The 15,306-nt window shown below is 47.0% G+C and overlaps 1 protein-coding gene across 5 annotated transcripts in view; it reads left to right on the plus strand.

Moving 5' to 3' along the window:
• Nucleotides 1-15,306, plus strand: part of CTBP2 (C-terminal binding protein 2) — a 286,616-nt gene that overhangs the window by 236,776 nt on the left and 34,534 nt on the right. The window contains exon 1 of one of the 5 annotated variants that reach the window (XM_019291252.3): nt 8,607-10,597. The exons of the other annotated variants lie outside the window; for them this stretch is intronic. Coding sequence (XP_019146797.3) covers nt 8,917-10,597 — 1,681 coding nt within the window. The 5' untranslated portion in view covers nt 8,607-8,916. Of the gene's footprint in view, nt 1-8,606; nt 10,598-15,306 lie in introns of those variants that run through there. 5 annotated transcript variants of the gene reach the window in all.

A 15,306-nucleotide genomic window follows, 5' to 3' on the forward strand; every position in this document is an offset into this window, starting at 1 on the left:
AGTCAGCCTGACAAAATGCCCCAGGCATCCAGGAAAGAGTAAGACACATTTAGATAAGGTTGCAGACAAAAATTCCATTAATTCGGTGTGCATCATAGTAGATGTGTGGCTCAAGCTGTTGCAGGAGGGGGAGCTCCCCTTTCCCTGGACTGGAGGGCCGTATGCACCAAAATAGGAAAAAATTCTTCTGCTGTGTTCTCCTTGTGTTTAAACCCCCATTGATGGGAACTTAATACATGTCTCTTAATTCTGCCTTGTATTTTTCCATTTTCCCCTGCCTCCAGACAAGGTTCTGTGTAACACGGTTTACAACTTCATGTCATTAATTAAGAAACAATTACAGCTGATGACTTCAATACCATCAACTTAATTTTCATCCTTACCACATTTCCCGTTTAAATTAACTGGTTTAGGGATTAACATGTTGTCATCATATCTGGGTTTTTTTTCTTCTTACTCTAAATCCTCCCCCTCATTTAAAGATGACTCAGAAAAGTGGTAATATTCCCAGAATATTCACTGGGAAGGGGTTGTTGGAGCAGGGCCTCGGGGCAGCCCTGGCGCCTCTTCCCGAGCTCCGGAATGTGGGAGCGCTGCAGAAGCTGCCTCCAGCATCCAGGGGGTAGAAGTTGGCTGCTTCCAAATATGTGATGAGAAATGATCAGTCCTCGGGGGCACATGAGAACAGGATGGGTTTTCCTTCAAAATACCAGAAAAAAACTTCTATCTGACTCCCAAGTTACCCTATTTCAGGGACTGGTGCTGTTTGGATCTGGGCCAGTCTTTTCGAATTTATCCTGATTTCCTGAAAATTTATTGGTAAATATTTTGACAGGCGTAGGACATCTGGCTATACTAAAATAAAGCTGCAGGGAAACACATTACACAACTTTTCTTTTATATTTTTTGCTCTCCACAAACAGATGTAATGGATCGAAGTGCCGAAACAGTGAAGGTTTTCATTAGAGAGCTTTCTTCAAAGAGCAAGTTTTGAGTTGGTTTTGCATTTCTTAAAATTGCAGGACATTGATCATTTCTTAGTGACACTTTTATATAGCCCATTAGCTTAACAGTATTAATTTGGTTTTTCTTTTTTTTTTTTTTATTATCTTTTTAATTTTTATTTAAAACAAAACACTCTCTGCTGCCATCTAGCACCTCAAAACTCAGGTTAAGTTCACAAAATAGCCTTAGTTATAGATTGACACCCACTTCAGAGAGAAAACTGTGTTGCTGCTGATGATGGTACAGATATTTGACTGACTCAACAAAGAGGGAACATATTAAGATACAGCTCACTTTTGATGATTTGCAATGCAACAGTACAAAAGACCAGTCTTTCAAAAAAGCAAGACATAAATGCTTTTTTAGCAAAAGTAATACTTCCTCCTGTTTGGTTTTGGTTTTTATCTGCGATGGGTGTGAAAGGGAAGTACATGTTTCAAACTCTTGGCATCATCAGGGGAAGTAAGGCACAGAGACACCCTGAGCCCGAGCCTGTTTATCACCCCAGGCCGTGTCACGGTCTAGTAATTAATTATTTTTTATGCAAAGCCCAGGCATGCATGGCAGAGTTCAGATTTACGATATATATTCATTTAACAATGGATTTCTCTACTGCTTTCTGGGACAGACATAATTCCCATGCTTTTCATTACACATGCTGTTTAAATCTTGATCCTGAATTCTTATTAAAAATGATGAGATTTGACCTCAAAGTCTAATACCCAGTTTTGGAGACAAGGTGCTTGATGTGATTTCTGGAGGATTATTTTTAAGAGCATTCGTAGATTAGATCTTTGCGAATGGTTGAGGGATGTGCCCAATGAACCTTGTCTGCTGCTTTTCACCCACTGTTCAGCATCCAGATTGATTTTTATTCTGTAGTCCCTGAGACTGTGTAGCTGTGTGCTGTAGGGATACATCTGATATTTTTATTATCCCTTTGTTGATGCAGGAATGTGACAGTGCTGTTTCTGCCAACTTTTATTGGAGTTTCCCCATACTTAAAGGCAAAATGGTTTCTGATTGAAGTTTGAAGAGCTTGTAAGGCTCATTCCAATGGCTCAAAGTGTGTTTTACAGCTGCACTTCTCTTTTTTAGCTGCAAGTGTGTTTTAGATGATTGCTGCCTTCCTGCATTTGTTACCTGCAGTTTGATTTTCTTCCTGGATGGCAAATCATGGAATGGTTTGAGTTAGAAGGGACCTTAAAGACCATCTTGTTCCACCCCCTGCCATGGGCAGGGACACCTTCCACTATCCCACGTTGCTCCAAGCCCTGTCCAACCTGGCCTTGGACACTTCCAGGGATGGGATATCTACGGTTTCTCAGGGCAACCTCCAAGGCTTTGCCATGGAGTATGATAACATGAGGTGATAAGTTACCACATGCTCGCTGGGGTGCTTCCGGCACCTACCTCATTCCCAAATAAACAGAAGATAATTTGTAGAACCACAGAATGTCGTGAGCTGGAAGGGACCCACAGGAATCATTGAGTCCAACTCCTGGCCCTGCACAGACACCCCAGCAATCCCACCCTGTGCATCCCTGAGAGCAGTGTCCAAACACAGCCTTGGGGCCATGCCCATTCCCTGGGGAGCCTGTTCAGTGCCAAGCATCCTCTGGGGGAAGAACCTTCTCCTGATAGCCAACCTCACCCTGCCCCAACACAGCTCCAGCCATTCCCTCTCATCATAGGGAAGATTGGGGTAAGGCACCCATCTGTGAAAGGGGATATCCAGATGGAGAGTTGTTGTGTGGCAGTGACTGGAGATGTGGCTGGCTGGCCATGAGAGTGGGAAGGAGCATATCTCCTACATCCAACCCCTTCCAGCCAGAGGTTGGCACAAAACGGCAGCAGAGAGGCAGGTCCACAGGGATAAAGGGAAAGGTCGCTCATTTCTGTTCATGAAATGCTTCCATGCACCTTCTCAGCACGATGCTGGCTGGTGGGAGTGGAAAAGGTCTCACATCCTCTCTCCTCACATTGGCTTGTGGGGTTTTGGGGGGATCCCTGGGGAATGATTCAGAAGGGCACTGCAATACAGTGTCACCAGCTTGGAGAGGCGTCTGCTGGCTCTGGCATGGGAGGTTCTTTGCTGTGTGTTTGTTGGGGTCCCATACTGACCTTTTATTTTCCGTGTGCCTGGGCCCAGTTGTATGTCACTAATGGGAATGGTGGCTGAACCCAGTCGCTGGTCCCAGTTTGTGGGTCACATTTCAGGGCAGTGTGTGCTCCTTCATTCCTGGAGCCTGTCACGCCAATGGTTGTGGCACATTCTATCCCAGCGCTGAGGGATTGAGTTACAAACGGACATAAGCTTTTGGTTTTTTTGCTTTAAAGTCATCAAAATGCAGAGTTCCATGAGGCAATGATTGTTTAATAACCGGCTGATCTTAAGAGTGTTTTGTTGTAATGCACCAAGTTGGTGTTTGTGAGCGTTTTGTTGAAGTTACAAAGCATTGATGCTTTTGGTTTGGAAATTGGTAAAAGCATGTGGCAGGGCTTCAAGTGCTGAGTGCTTTCAGATGCTGTGCTGCTCCTTTGATTATTGAAAATTATTCCAGCACAATCCTGCTAATTTTCTCTTTGTGCTCCCTTAATTTCAGGAGACTGTTAAAAAGTCCATCTAGGCAGAGTGCTTATTGCCACTGTGAGGGAGATTTTGCAGAGCCAAATTTTAGCAAATGCAGTAGTTTCAAAGGATTTGGAACATTTTCTTGCTGCTTTTCCTCTCCCTTTTTTTTTTTAATTTTTTTTCTTTTCAATTTGTGCGCGTTTGTGTATGTGTGTGTGTGCATTCCTCACGCTGCATCCCATTCCTTTTCTTCTCCACAGCATCCATGGCACACCACAGTACAGAGTAAGCTCATTTCTGCTTCCTTGGCATCCTGCAAGCTGAACATGGGCGGAGGATGTTCGGGAGAGGCTTTCTGAGCTTTGGGGGTCATTAAGCACAATCACACGCAGTCCTTGAAAGCCCAGGCAGGGAGGGCAGGAGCATTTATCCTCCCAGTAGCTTTGTACCTTGTCACCTGAAAACATATGACAAACACTGATTAATCTTAACACCATCCCAGTGTGAGAGGTGTATATTATTATATCCCTCTTGATGGAAGGGGAATTGGCAAGTAAGAAATTAAGCAATTTACTTTCTGACAGTGGCAGAGCGAGGTATAAAGGCTGGGTGTCCTGATACCTGCTCTCTCCATTAACAAGAGATGTATTTGTTCTCCAGAGGATTTTTCACTACCAGGGGTAGGATTCCTTTGCCTTTGAAAGAGAAATAGCCTTTCCCACACTGCTGCATCTTACAGGTTTTGCCAGAAATTACATTTGGCACGTTGTTTCTGTTCCACTCTCTCCCAGAAGAAAATAATTGGGGGGAAAACATCAACATCGTAATCTACATTAAAAATATTTTTCCCCAATATAAACAGGATTTAAGTTTATAGTTGAAATATATTTTACAATAATAAGAAGCAGAACTAATCCAACTCTGTATTATTTTGCTGCACAGAATAATTTTTCCTGCAACTTGCTTTCAGAATAGGTAATGAAATGTTTTATATCAATATGAATGAAATTTTGCAGCCAACCTCTCCTGAGTCAGTGCTACGAACTCCAAAAAACGTTGTTTACACAGTTGTGTTGCAGATTTAGTATCCTGATTTCCTACCCTGGGTTTTATGTGTAAAACACTCGCCTCATGGGAAGAGAACAGCACTTTCTAGCATTGCTTATTTCACATCCACTGCAAGAGGGTTCCAGGCTCACATTTCTTGCCTTTTGAATGCAGTGTCTAAACAATGGGCCCACCTTTCTTGTACTCTGTCATCACCTTTTTTTCAGAGCAGACTTCTGTGGTCATTGTATTGTAACCAAATATTGTGGCAAAATTTACCATGTATGAGATCAATGCTAAACTGAGAATCAGGATATTAAGTCAAAACTCTGCATTTTCCACATGATCTGAAACACCAGAGCATTTAATCTCTTGATCAGTTTTTTTTTTTTTCTGTGTGTGGTGTTTTTCTCCTTTCCCAAAATACTGCTAGAATTAAAAGATAAAGGGAGAATAAATTTTCTGCCTGTTCCACAGTCCTTGTCTCCCCGTCATGTTGAGGGTGTGGGTGCCGGTGCCTCTGGCACTCCTGAGAAACACCAGTGCCATCAGTTACATCAGCTTGGGCCCCAGGGCCTCTGTATCTTCTCCTGGCCATCCTGCTTGGGTCTGGATGCAGAAATAGGAAGAGAATAATTTCATAGAATTTCATAGAATCATAAAATGGTTTGGGTTGGAAGGGACCTTAAGGACCATTTAGTTCCATCCCCTGCTGTGGACACCTCCCACTATCCCAGGTTGCTCCAAGTGCCATCCAACCTGGCCTTGGCTGCCCCATCATCCCTTCCAGTGACAGGGCAGCCATAGCTTCTCTGGGCACCCCATGCCAGGGCCTCACCACTCTTACAGGGAAGAATTCTTTCCCAATATCCCATCTAACCCTGCCCTCTGGCAGTGGGAAGCCATTCCCCAATGTCCTATCAGTGCATACCCTTCTAAAAAGTCCTTCTCCAGCTCTCTCAGAGGACCTCAAGGTACTGAAAGGCTGTGATAAGATCATCCCAAAGTTTCTGCAGGGTGAACAATCTCAATTCTCTCAGCATTTCCCCATAACAGAGGTGCTTCAGCGCTCTGATCATCTCTGTGGCCTCCTCTGGACTCGCTCCAACAGCTCTGTGTCCTCCTTATGTTTCTGTCCCCAGAGCTGGATGCAGCACTGCAGGTGGGGATCTCACCAGTGGAGTAGAGGGAGACAATCACCTCACTTGCCCTGCTGCCCACATTGCTTGAATTTGCAAAGGGGCTGCTTTTAAGATTGCCAAAAAGAGAAAAAGAGAAGACCCTTCCTGCCCATCCATAAATATTTCATTCTGATCATTTCTTATTCATTTCTTGGTTCACTGGGGGTGTAACATTTCCTTTGCTGCCATGGTGGCACAGGAGGCAGCCCAGTTCCATGGCTCCTGGCCACGTCTTCCCCACTGGATACAGCTCTTGGTCAAGAAAAACTGGGACCACCAGAGCTGTCCAAAGAGGACATCTGGCCCTTGGCTGCAGGGAATGTGCAAATCCTGCAGCCCCAGATCCTGCAGGCATTTGCTTCTGCTTGGCTTGGAGCACGGGAATAATAGGTTTGTTCCATTGAGGCCAGCACTTAGGGGATAAACCATCCATATGCATGAATGTTCCAGTGGCAAGTCCCCAGTTAGGGTTTCCTGGCCCTTGTGAAGAGCTGGAAGAAGAGCACATCTCCCGCCCAAGGGCTGCAAGGCTGCAGGGGCAGGCTGGTGCCAGGGTGGTTTTCAGAGCCCAGATGAGCTCCTGTGCATGGGATGGAGGGAGTTTGGAGGTGGCTCTCTGGGTGCTGCTGTCACCCATGCATGCGCTGGGCAGGGCACGGCCACCAGTCACAGATGTGTTGGTTTGGGCGAGGTTTCTATTGTGTGTCCGTCCTGCGACCCAAGGGCTTGTTAAAAGCCTTTGGCTTTTTCAGAGGTAGTGAATGCTCCAAGCTCCCTTCTGACTTCCCTTGCAGTTGTTGAAAATCAGCATTTTTGAAATTTCATTTCTCTGTGGCGTGATTTTTTGCATTGTCAACCAGGGCTTTAAATGGTTTTAGTAATTTCTTTTAAGACAGTGGTGGAAGATGCCCTTGATCTACAGACCAGGATTTTATTATTTTGTCATATACATTTTTGGTAGATTTCTTCTGCTGTTTCAGAACAAACAAATGGCACCAATCTCACTGCATCCAGTTGGGAATGCATTTTATTCTTTAGCAAAATGTTGTTGTAATAAAACGTTTTTGTTGGTTAAAATATTCTCTGCTTTATTTGTAAGCCACAAATGTGTCTTCCCATCTTGACTCTCCCAAAAGAAGAAATTTTCCAGTGTGCCTGAAGTTTGTTAGTTAATTCAGTACAATGCCAATCAGATATTCTCTGAGAATTGCATAAATAATCGTTTGGGGCCCACGTTTTGCGTGTCTGTGTAATATCCAGCATAATTTTCAAGATCCTCATTCTTGAGGGTGGAATTGGAGGAGAGAATGTTTGAAGAGGATTTGTAATATTTACTGCAATAAAGAAATTTAGGGATTACTCAAAGATCCTGTCAGTATTTGGGTCAGAAATATAGCCCAGAGGTATTAGGATGATAGGCAAGTATAAGCATTAGACTGTATTAGTGATTTAGCTATCATAATAGCACAATAGTCCATCATGTGATGGCTTGTGCACTAAACATTTATTGTGGATTAGCCAGGAAAAATGCTCAAGCTGTCTTGCAAAGAGACCAGGGACGGTGACTGTTCCTCCTTTCAGCGTGTCTGTCTTGGAAGGGGGTATATTGGAGGGCAAGAAATCTGTGATTGTAGCAGAGAAAGGCAAAATTGTTTCCGTCTGAATTTTTAAATTCAAAAAATAAAATGTTGCCTTTGTAGCAGTGGTCAGCAAAATAAGGAGCAGTTGAGCTATTCTTCTTTGAAAAGGAATATTTGAGCATGAGCAGCCTGTCATAATTTAGATTACGTGTTTTGGGGAGCCATTTTAATATCCCCTCTGAAAACAATGACTCTATATGGAAATTTTTATTACATTCCCAAATAACAATTTTCTGTGCTGTGAGTCCATCTAAATCCCTTTGCCTACTCTAAGTGTAAAAAAAGCTTAATCCACATGAATGTTGAAATACTGCTCAGTATAAATTGGGTTTTGTGTGATGTTTCTGAGTGTTTTCCTATTTCATAAACATGTACTTTTTCCAAAGGAAGCTGGAGATAATGGGCAAAAGTCTACAATTCCTTTTTGCTTTGTTAGGCCAGGCTTAAGATCCTTTGATCCTCCCCTCCTTCTCCATGACCTGTGTTAGGGTCTTAAAATTATACATTCCAGATTACACCTCCACAATTTTCTGTCCTGGGATGATGAAAGGATTTGCGTATTATGGTAATAATATAAAGAATCCTTTTGGAGCCTAGTTAGCGTGGCTAATTTGAAACTACAAGAAAAACCCCCAAAAAAGTCATTTCCAACGCAAATTATAATATTCATAAAGTGCTAAACAGATACCTAAGTAATTTCTAATCGCTCTCATATTCTCGAGTATCTTGCACTGGCCTTTTTTTGGCCTGTCTGCTGGCTCCCATTTAATTTGTCCTTAGCTGTGTGCAGTGGATTAGCATTTCATCAGGTTGGATTAAGATTGAGCTGACACTGAAGCTTTCTTTCTTATTTTTCCATGCGCGTGTGCGGGGCCGAGCGGATCCATGCACGTTCCGTTATCCCGCTGCCCATCCCAGCAGCCTCCCCGAGCACGTGAGGGAGGGGGGACAACCGAAACAGATGAAACACGCGTTAAAAAACCGTTAAAAAAAACACAAAATAATTTTTTAAAAACCCCAACATGCCTCGAGGGAAAAATTGCATTGAGGTTGCTGGCTGGGTCAGTGCGTGAGATTTCATCGGGCTAAAATGATGTCACATGGAGCGAGGGCTTTAGTGGTTTTATTTAGCTCCTAATCCCCACACACTGCTCGGCCAGTTGTCCATGTGCGCTCGCCGTCCCCAGCGGCACAGGATAAAGCATCTGGGCTGAGCGCGGCCGCTCTCCTGCGCGGCTGCTCCGCACGGCCAGGGGCAGCCCCTCCGCCGCATGCTCTGCCTGCTAAGGTTACCGACCATTCATAATTCAGGGGGCACTCGGAAACACAAAACCGCCCGCCGGTGGTTTCTGAAGTCCCAGGAGGGCTCAGGCAAAGCACGGTCCGGTTTGGATGCGTGCCGGAGAAGCGCTGAGAAGGCAGGCACCTCCTCTTCTCCGTGTCAGCGGGAGCAAGCGGCCTCGTGGCGATGCCCATCCCCAGCAAGCACCCCAACATCGGCCGCTCGCAGAGCTGGGACGCTGCCGGCTGGTATGAGGGAAACTGGGAGAGCGAGAACGCCTTCGAGTACCAGAGGCCACCGGGCCGGAGGAGCTCCCTGACCTATGGCGGTGAGGGTGGCTGGTACGAGCCGCCGCGGGCAAATGATATCATCTTGCAGGGCGGTGCGGAGCTGAAGCAAGAGGCGTACCCGTACCAGGATGCCACCTTCGCGCCGGGGCCCCTGAGGAAGGGATCTGTCCCCGACTTCGCCTACTGCGACCGGCCGGCGCCCATGGCGGCCCGGGGCTCTCTGCCGCCCCAGGATTACTACAGTGACCCGTCGCTGTCGGCGAGGTCACCCAAGGACCCCCGCTGCTACCGCGACCACGTGGCGGGCAGGCCGCTGGCGAGCTACGGGGCGCCCGGCAGCCGGCTGTCCTGGGACCAGGCCGCAGTGCGCCCACCGGCCCCGCCGGACGCCGCCCGCCTCTACAGGGACCCCAAGCTGGCTCTGGACGGGCAGCGGATGCGTGGCAGAGATGTTTCCCCGGCGTGGTACGGCACGGAGCCCCCCGGCCCCCGGTACGCAGCAGAGCCACCCGCCTTCCCCAGCAGGCCGGGCTACAGCGATGGGGCAGAGCGGGCTCCCGAGGCGGCAGCGGCCAGGCAAGCTGCCCCCACCTGCCTGGTGGTGGATCCCACCACCAGCACCGGCACCAGCTACGGGCCAGGCAGGGAGAGCACCGGCGCTAAGGGTCCCTACGACAGCTACGAGGTGACGGTGGCGACTCCTTCCCACCCGCCGGTGCCCCCCACCTTTCCTGGGCCGGAGGGCAAGAGGAGCTTCGACCCCGAGTTTGTGGCTCTGCTGCGTGCGGAGGGCGTCTCGGAGAGCACCTTCGCTGCCCTGCTGCAGCAGGGCTTCGACTCCCCGAACCTGCTGGCCATGATGGAGGAGAACGACATCAAGTCGGTGGCGCCCAATCTGGGGCAGGCCCGCGTGCTGTCCCGCATCGCCCACAACTACAAGGCAGAGATGCAGCTGCAGAGGCAGGAGCGCAGGAGCGGGGCGCTGCGCCCCAGGACCCGCTCCAACAGCTTCAGCCACCGCAGCGAGCTCCCGGCAGAGTACGGGGTGCCCACCGTGGACGGCCCCGGCGCATCGCAGCACCCGCCGCCGCTGCAGCCGCTGTCCCCGAGAGGCGTCGAGATGCACCGCCGGCCATCCAGCGCCCCGACTCAGCACCTGCTGGAGACCACCACCTACCCAGCCCCCGCGGGGGCTCCTGCGGGGCCGCACTTCCTCCCCGGTTCGGGATACAATACCCCCCTGCCTTGCAGCACGCACCCGCGTCCCGCCTCTGCCTACTCTGCTCCGGTCGGCTTGCCCATGACGGCGGCCAACCCGCACGCCAGCCCCAAGACGGCGTACCCCACCACCTACACCGTGCCCATGGAGCTGATGAAGAGGGAGCGGACAGCGGCGGCGTCACCGGCACCCAGCCCCCACGGCAGCCCCCAGCTCCTCCGCCGGCCGGGAGCACCGGGGGACGGCGGCCTGGCACCCAGCGGACCCGCCTTCCCTGCCCAGCTCTCCCCGTACCCGAAGCTCAGCAGGCGCACGGGGCCCCCCGTCATCGTCTCCACCATGGCATCGCCTGAACCAAGTAATTACTGAAGGGGCTTAGTCCATGCAGTAGTTTAGAACCACCTTGTTGTTGCTTGACTTACCCCTCAAAAAACCCACCGTCAAGTGTCATTGGGGGTTCATGCCTAAATATTAAGACGCTGTCCTACTTAGAAAAGGAGGTGAAGGGGATTTCTGTGCAGGGCTGTGCCGGCCATATGGAGCTAAAGATGCTGGTTCTCGCTCTGTGGTTAAATTCCAAATATTTTATTTGTTTAGCCAACTTCAGTTAAACATGAGCGGTATCTCAGATAATGCTTCCAGGGTTAATCTTGCCGTTCCCGTTGTTTGTAGAGAGCAGGAGATTAGACGCTGTGCTGGCTGAGCAATTAGGACTACAGGGTTTGCTGCAGATTGACTTTTTACCGCTGTTACCAGGCACAAATGTGTTCCTCCGAGGAAATGGTTAGCATTGTTTTGACTAAATTCATCAGATAGTTAATGGTGTTATTCGAGAATCGACTTACCTTTGGCCATTACCTAAGGCTTTTCTTCTTATTATTAATTTGCTGTTTTATCAGGCATACAAAATAAACCCCTTCATTTCCTTCTCGAGATGCCTGTAAGTGAAGCGATAGAGCTGTTAAAGTAATAGGGCTGTGCTTAAAACTAAAAGCCTGTCATTAAGCACTGGAACAATAAAAATGAATGGTGGCTCCTAGGCTTCCCTTCCCCTTCTAGAAACGCTCAGGCCCTTGGCTGTTTAGACGAAAAGCTGAACAATCCAAGCCGGCTCTGCTCCTCTGCTTTGGAGATGTATGTTGATGGTAGGTAGCACTCAGAGCCTGACAGAAAATTAACCCCAAAACCACCTGGAAAAGTATAAGAGAATTCATCGAATGCATTCGTTTGTGGCATGGAAAGACACCCCTTGAAATGTTTTTGCCGGTAGTGACTCTGTGAGCAGGGAGTTTTCTCCCTGTGCAGCTCAGCTGAACTCCCATGCAAACAATTGCCGAACAATGTGCTGTACCAGCACACACACACAAAGCTTTAATGAGAGGGATACCATTTATAGGCATCGAGACGGTGCCAAGCTGGTGATGCCATTCCAGAGGAATCTAAATAAAGAATGATTTTGTGAGTGGAAATGATAAAGTTGTCAAAATGCAGACACTTGGCACACCCCTTTCCCTGCCATACCATAATTACACAGCTAGGAAGTAAGCGCCGGTCCTTTCACGCTTATGAGTCCTTTATGTAGCTGGTGTAATGTATTGATTTCTAAAAAATGCTTCAGTATTAGGCAGCATGTTCTGTGTTGACATGGATCAGATGCTAAAGTAGTACATCCAGGCAGTATTTTTAAATAAATGCGGCTAAAAAGATGAACTGGCATAATGTGGGGAACACAAATATGTTCATTTATTTGCGCTATGTCTGATTGAGCGGTCGGTGCCGACACAGCGAAAGCTCTGGGCTGAAGGACCTCCAGAGCACAGGGATTGGGAGTAATCTCCTCCACCATGGGAAACAGATCCCTCCTTGCCTGTGTCTTGTTTATTAACTGCAAACCTTGTTCTCTAAAAATCTTTAGATTATCCCTTCCCTCCACCAGAATTACTGGTGCACAGCAAGAAGAAGCCAGCAGCATTTCTGTGCTGTTGAGCTCTTTCTTGCTACTCAACCCTCTTTTTTTTCTTCTTTTGCCTACGACCATCTCATTTGCATGAGGATGACATTTGTTGCTCCAGTAATTTCATCTGATAATGGCCAGCTTGCAAAGCGGATCTGAAAACATATTCCTTAATTATGTGTTGCCAAGCAACGAGAGGGTTTGGCCATAATCACAGAAAGATTATCTTCTCATTGAAGGCCCTGAAAGGTTTAGCTGAAGTAGGACCTGTAAAATTGTCTTCATTTTTATTTATTTCCCCTTTTTCCTTTCCAAATAGCCGGAGAGGTTTTCTTCCTGTTAAACTAAATTTTAAAAGTAGAAGCCGAGGTAGAAGGATACGGATTAAAAATGAAAAAGTGCGGTGGTTTGTAGATGTTTGAGCTTTGTTGAGCAGGAGTGTTCACACTTACCCACGAGGGGATAAGCTGAGGTTAGAAATATGTTAAGATGTTTTAAAGCTTTGAGTGGATGGCAGAAACTTGACTAAATCCAGAGAAATTGTATTTGCCAGCAGGAAGAGCCAGGATTCGTTTTTAGGAGCAATGAGCCTTCTCCTGGCTGTAGCTTTGGCTGTGGATACTCAAGTCACAAGGTGAAAGCAAATTCAGTATTAAACTCTGTCTCCAAATGGCTGCAAATATTTTCTGTTGGTGTAGGTTAATGTCTTCCCAGTCAGCAGAGGTTTATAAAGTGCATGTTACAGCCCAGTCATGTTTTGAAGCTTGTTATATGGATAAGACCTTAAAACAGATAATTCTGGGGTTTTTTTAAGTCTTGTTGAGCTATGCATTGTAGTCTTTCTGCAGTGAGTTTTTCCTAAATATCCCATTTGTCATTTTGTGCTGAGTTTGACACTCCGTGTGCATCCTGCACAGCTGTGTTCACTTTGGAGTTCAGGCAGAGGGCTTGCAGGAGGAAGGTGTCTTCTCCTGCCTGGTATTCCTGATGGTAGAGGCAGGATCCTGGGCAGGGATACAGGCACGTGCCACATGTTTATGGACATGGTCAGATAAGGGAAAACGAGGAATGAGATTTAGTGCTGCAACTGCTTTGCTTTTCATAAAATAATTATTAAGAAGTTAGATAAATTGCCCTTCCTGGGAGTTGCAGGGTTGTGTGAAGAGAAGGTGGTGAATGAGCAGCTTAAACCCTTTGCTGTGCTGGTAAAGTGACGTCTCCAGAGATGAGCCGGCTTCCCATGCCAGGAGCTCTCCTGCCACAGTTCTGGCAAAGCTGCTGCTCTCCATGTCATTGAGACCTTGTCAGGAATAGCTGACAGGAATGCTCCTGCAGCCATCCACAGGATCACCAGTAGTGAGCACACCAAGTCAACTCAGTGGTGAGCAGGAAGAAAGCCCTGCAAGATCTGAGAGACAAACACATGTCAATAGGAGGGCTGAGCCAGAGCGGGTTTGTGGCCAGCCCCGTGCTGAGCTGGGAGGGAGTGCAGGGAAATAAATAGTCCAGGTCAGCAAAGCTGGTTAGGGCAGGCAGCATCTCACGGTCACTGATCACATTGCTGCAGCTCCGCCTCCAAATTTTGCAACTTCGATTTACGATGTTTGCTAGTATTTTTATTAGATTACTTAATTTACTTTTTCTTTTTGATCCAATGTTTTAGTAGTAAAGCAGTTGGCAGATGAGAAGTCTTGTATTTTTGTAGCTAGCCTGGACTTCTCCCAAACAGGGGCTGGTCCAGATTTCTGTTTCTGATGCTGTATTAGGGAGCTTAAATGGGAAATGGTGATTCATTGCAAATATGTGTCTTGGGTAGTTTTTCAAGCTCTTGTTTACACATGAAGATACGAAAGTGAATTATCACAAAAGGGGAGATGCTTCCCGCAGGGATGAGGAGCAGCGCTGCCCTGTAAAGTCAGGTGGGTATCATCAGGAAGCAAGAGAAAAATTACTTGGCTGTGAGATTTGGTTGAAAGCCTGACCTTTTCATGGGCAGGGAAAGCCAGGCTGAAGGCAGCTGCCTTCCTTGGACAAGTTGTTCTCTCCAGAGTGAAGGGAACTCACCCTCTCTCTTTTATCAGCTTAGAGCGCAGCTAGAAATGCTTTTCACTGTGATTAGCTCAGCTCTGCTTGTGCTCTTTAACACCTCGTTGTGATGCCTTTTATTGGTATTTTCTCCCCTGTGACAGATAAAAACTGCCTTAACCACACGTAATTGCAGGCTGAAACTCTTCACATGGGCAACCCCCAAAGAGGAAAGGGCATAGGCAGGAACAAAAGCCTTGATGGCTGTTAAAGGATGGTTAAAAGATCCCATCAAAGATGGTTAAAAGAGCAACATTTGCCCACTCTTTTAAACTATTAATTCTTTTAACCTAATTAAAGCTATATGGCCATAACTTTCTATGGGTGGGGTTTAGCAGGATATTTCCTACACAATATAAATTTCCTGAGCATTTGTTGATGTTGATTTATTCTTTGCCCAGTACAGTGGAGAGCTCAGAAATCGACTTCAGGTTTTCTTGCCTGTGTTTTCCGTACAAACTACAGCACAGAATCACAACGTGTCCATGTAAGGCCGCTCAATTAACAATCTGGGCTGAAACAGCACCAAGGGAAGCTCCGTGCACTGAACAAATCTGATTTAATTTGCACATTGACCTGACAGACCATAGCATGTCCTTGGAGCCATTCCCAGCTAGTGTGTCAGTCCAGGTAAACGCTGCACTGCGCTCATTAACAAAAATGCCAAAAATGGAGTAATGTTTTTAACTGGGATCATAAGTTCCATACAAAAATACAGTTTGAAATAAGCAGATGGGTCTTTCTCGTGTCTGCTGTCCCAATGGTCGCAGCATCAAGACATTAATGATAAGGGAAGTACCTGGGAAACTCCCAGTGATTTTGGGAATGCCTTTGAAAGGCTCAGAAGGACCAACCTCAGCTGAGCACATGAGTGGGTGGATCTTAAAATGGAAGGGACCCCAACTGCCCACCTTAGTAGGGTGAGTGGCTGAAGAACAAAATGTGCAAGAGATGTGCTGCTGACTATCTTGATATAACACTGACTATCTTGGCCAATGTGCACGTACAGTTCATTGGTGGCAGAGAAT

This window comes from Corvus cornix, chromosome 6, assembly GCF_000738735.6.
Source record: "Corvus cornix cornix isolate S_Up_H32 chromosome 6, ASM73873v5, whole genome shotgun sequence".
Classification (NCBI taxonomy): domain Eukaryota; kingdom Metazoa; phylum Chordata; class Aves; order Passeriformes; family Corvidae; genus Corvus; species Corvus cornix.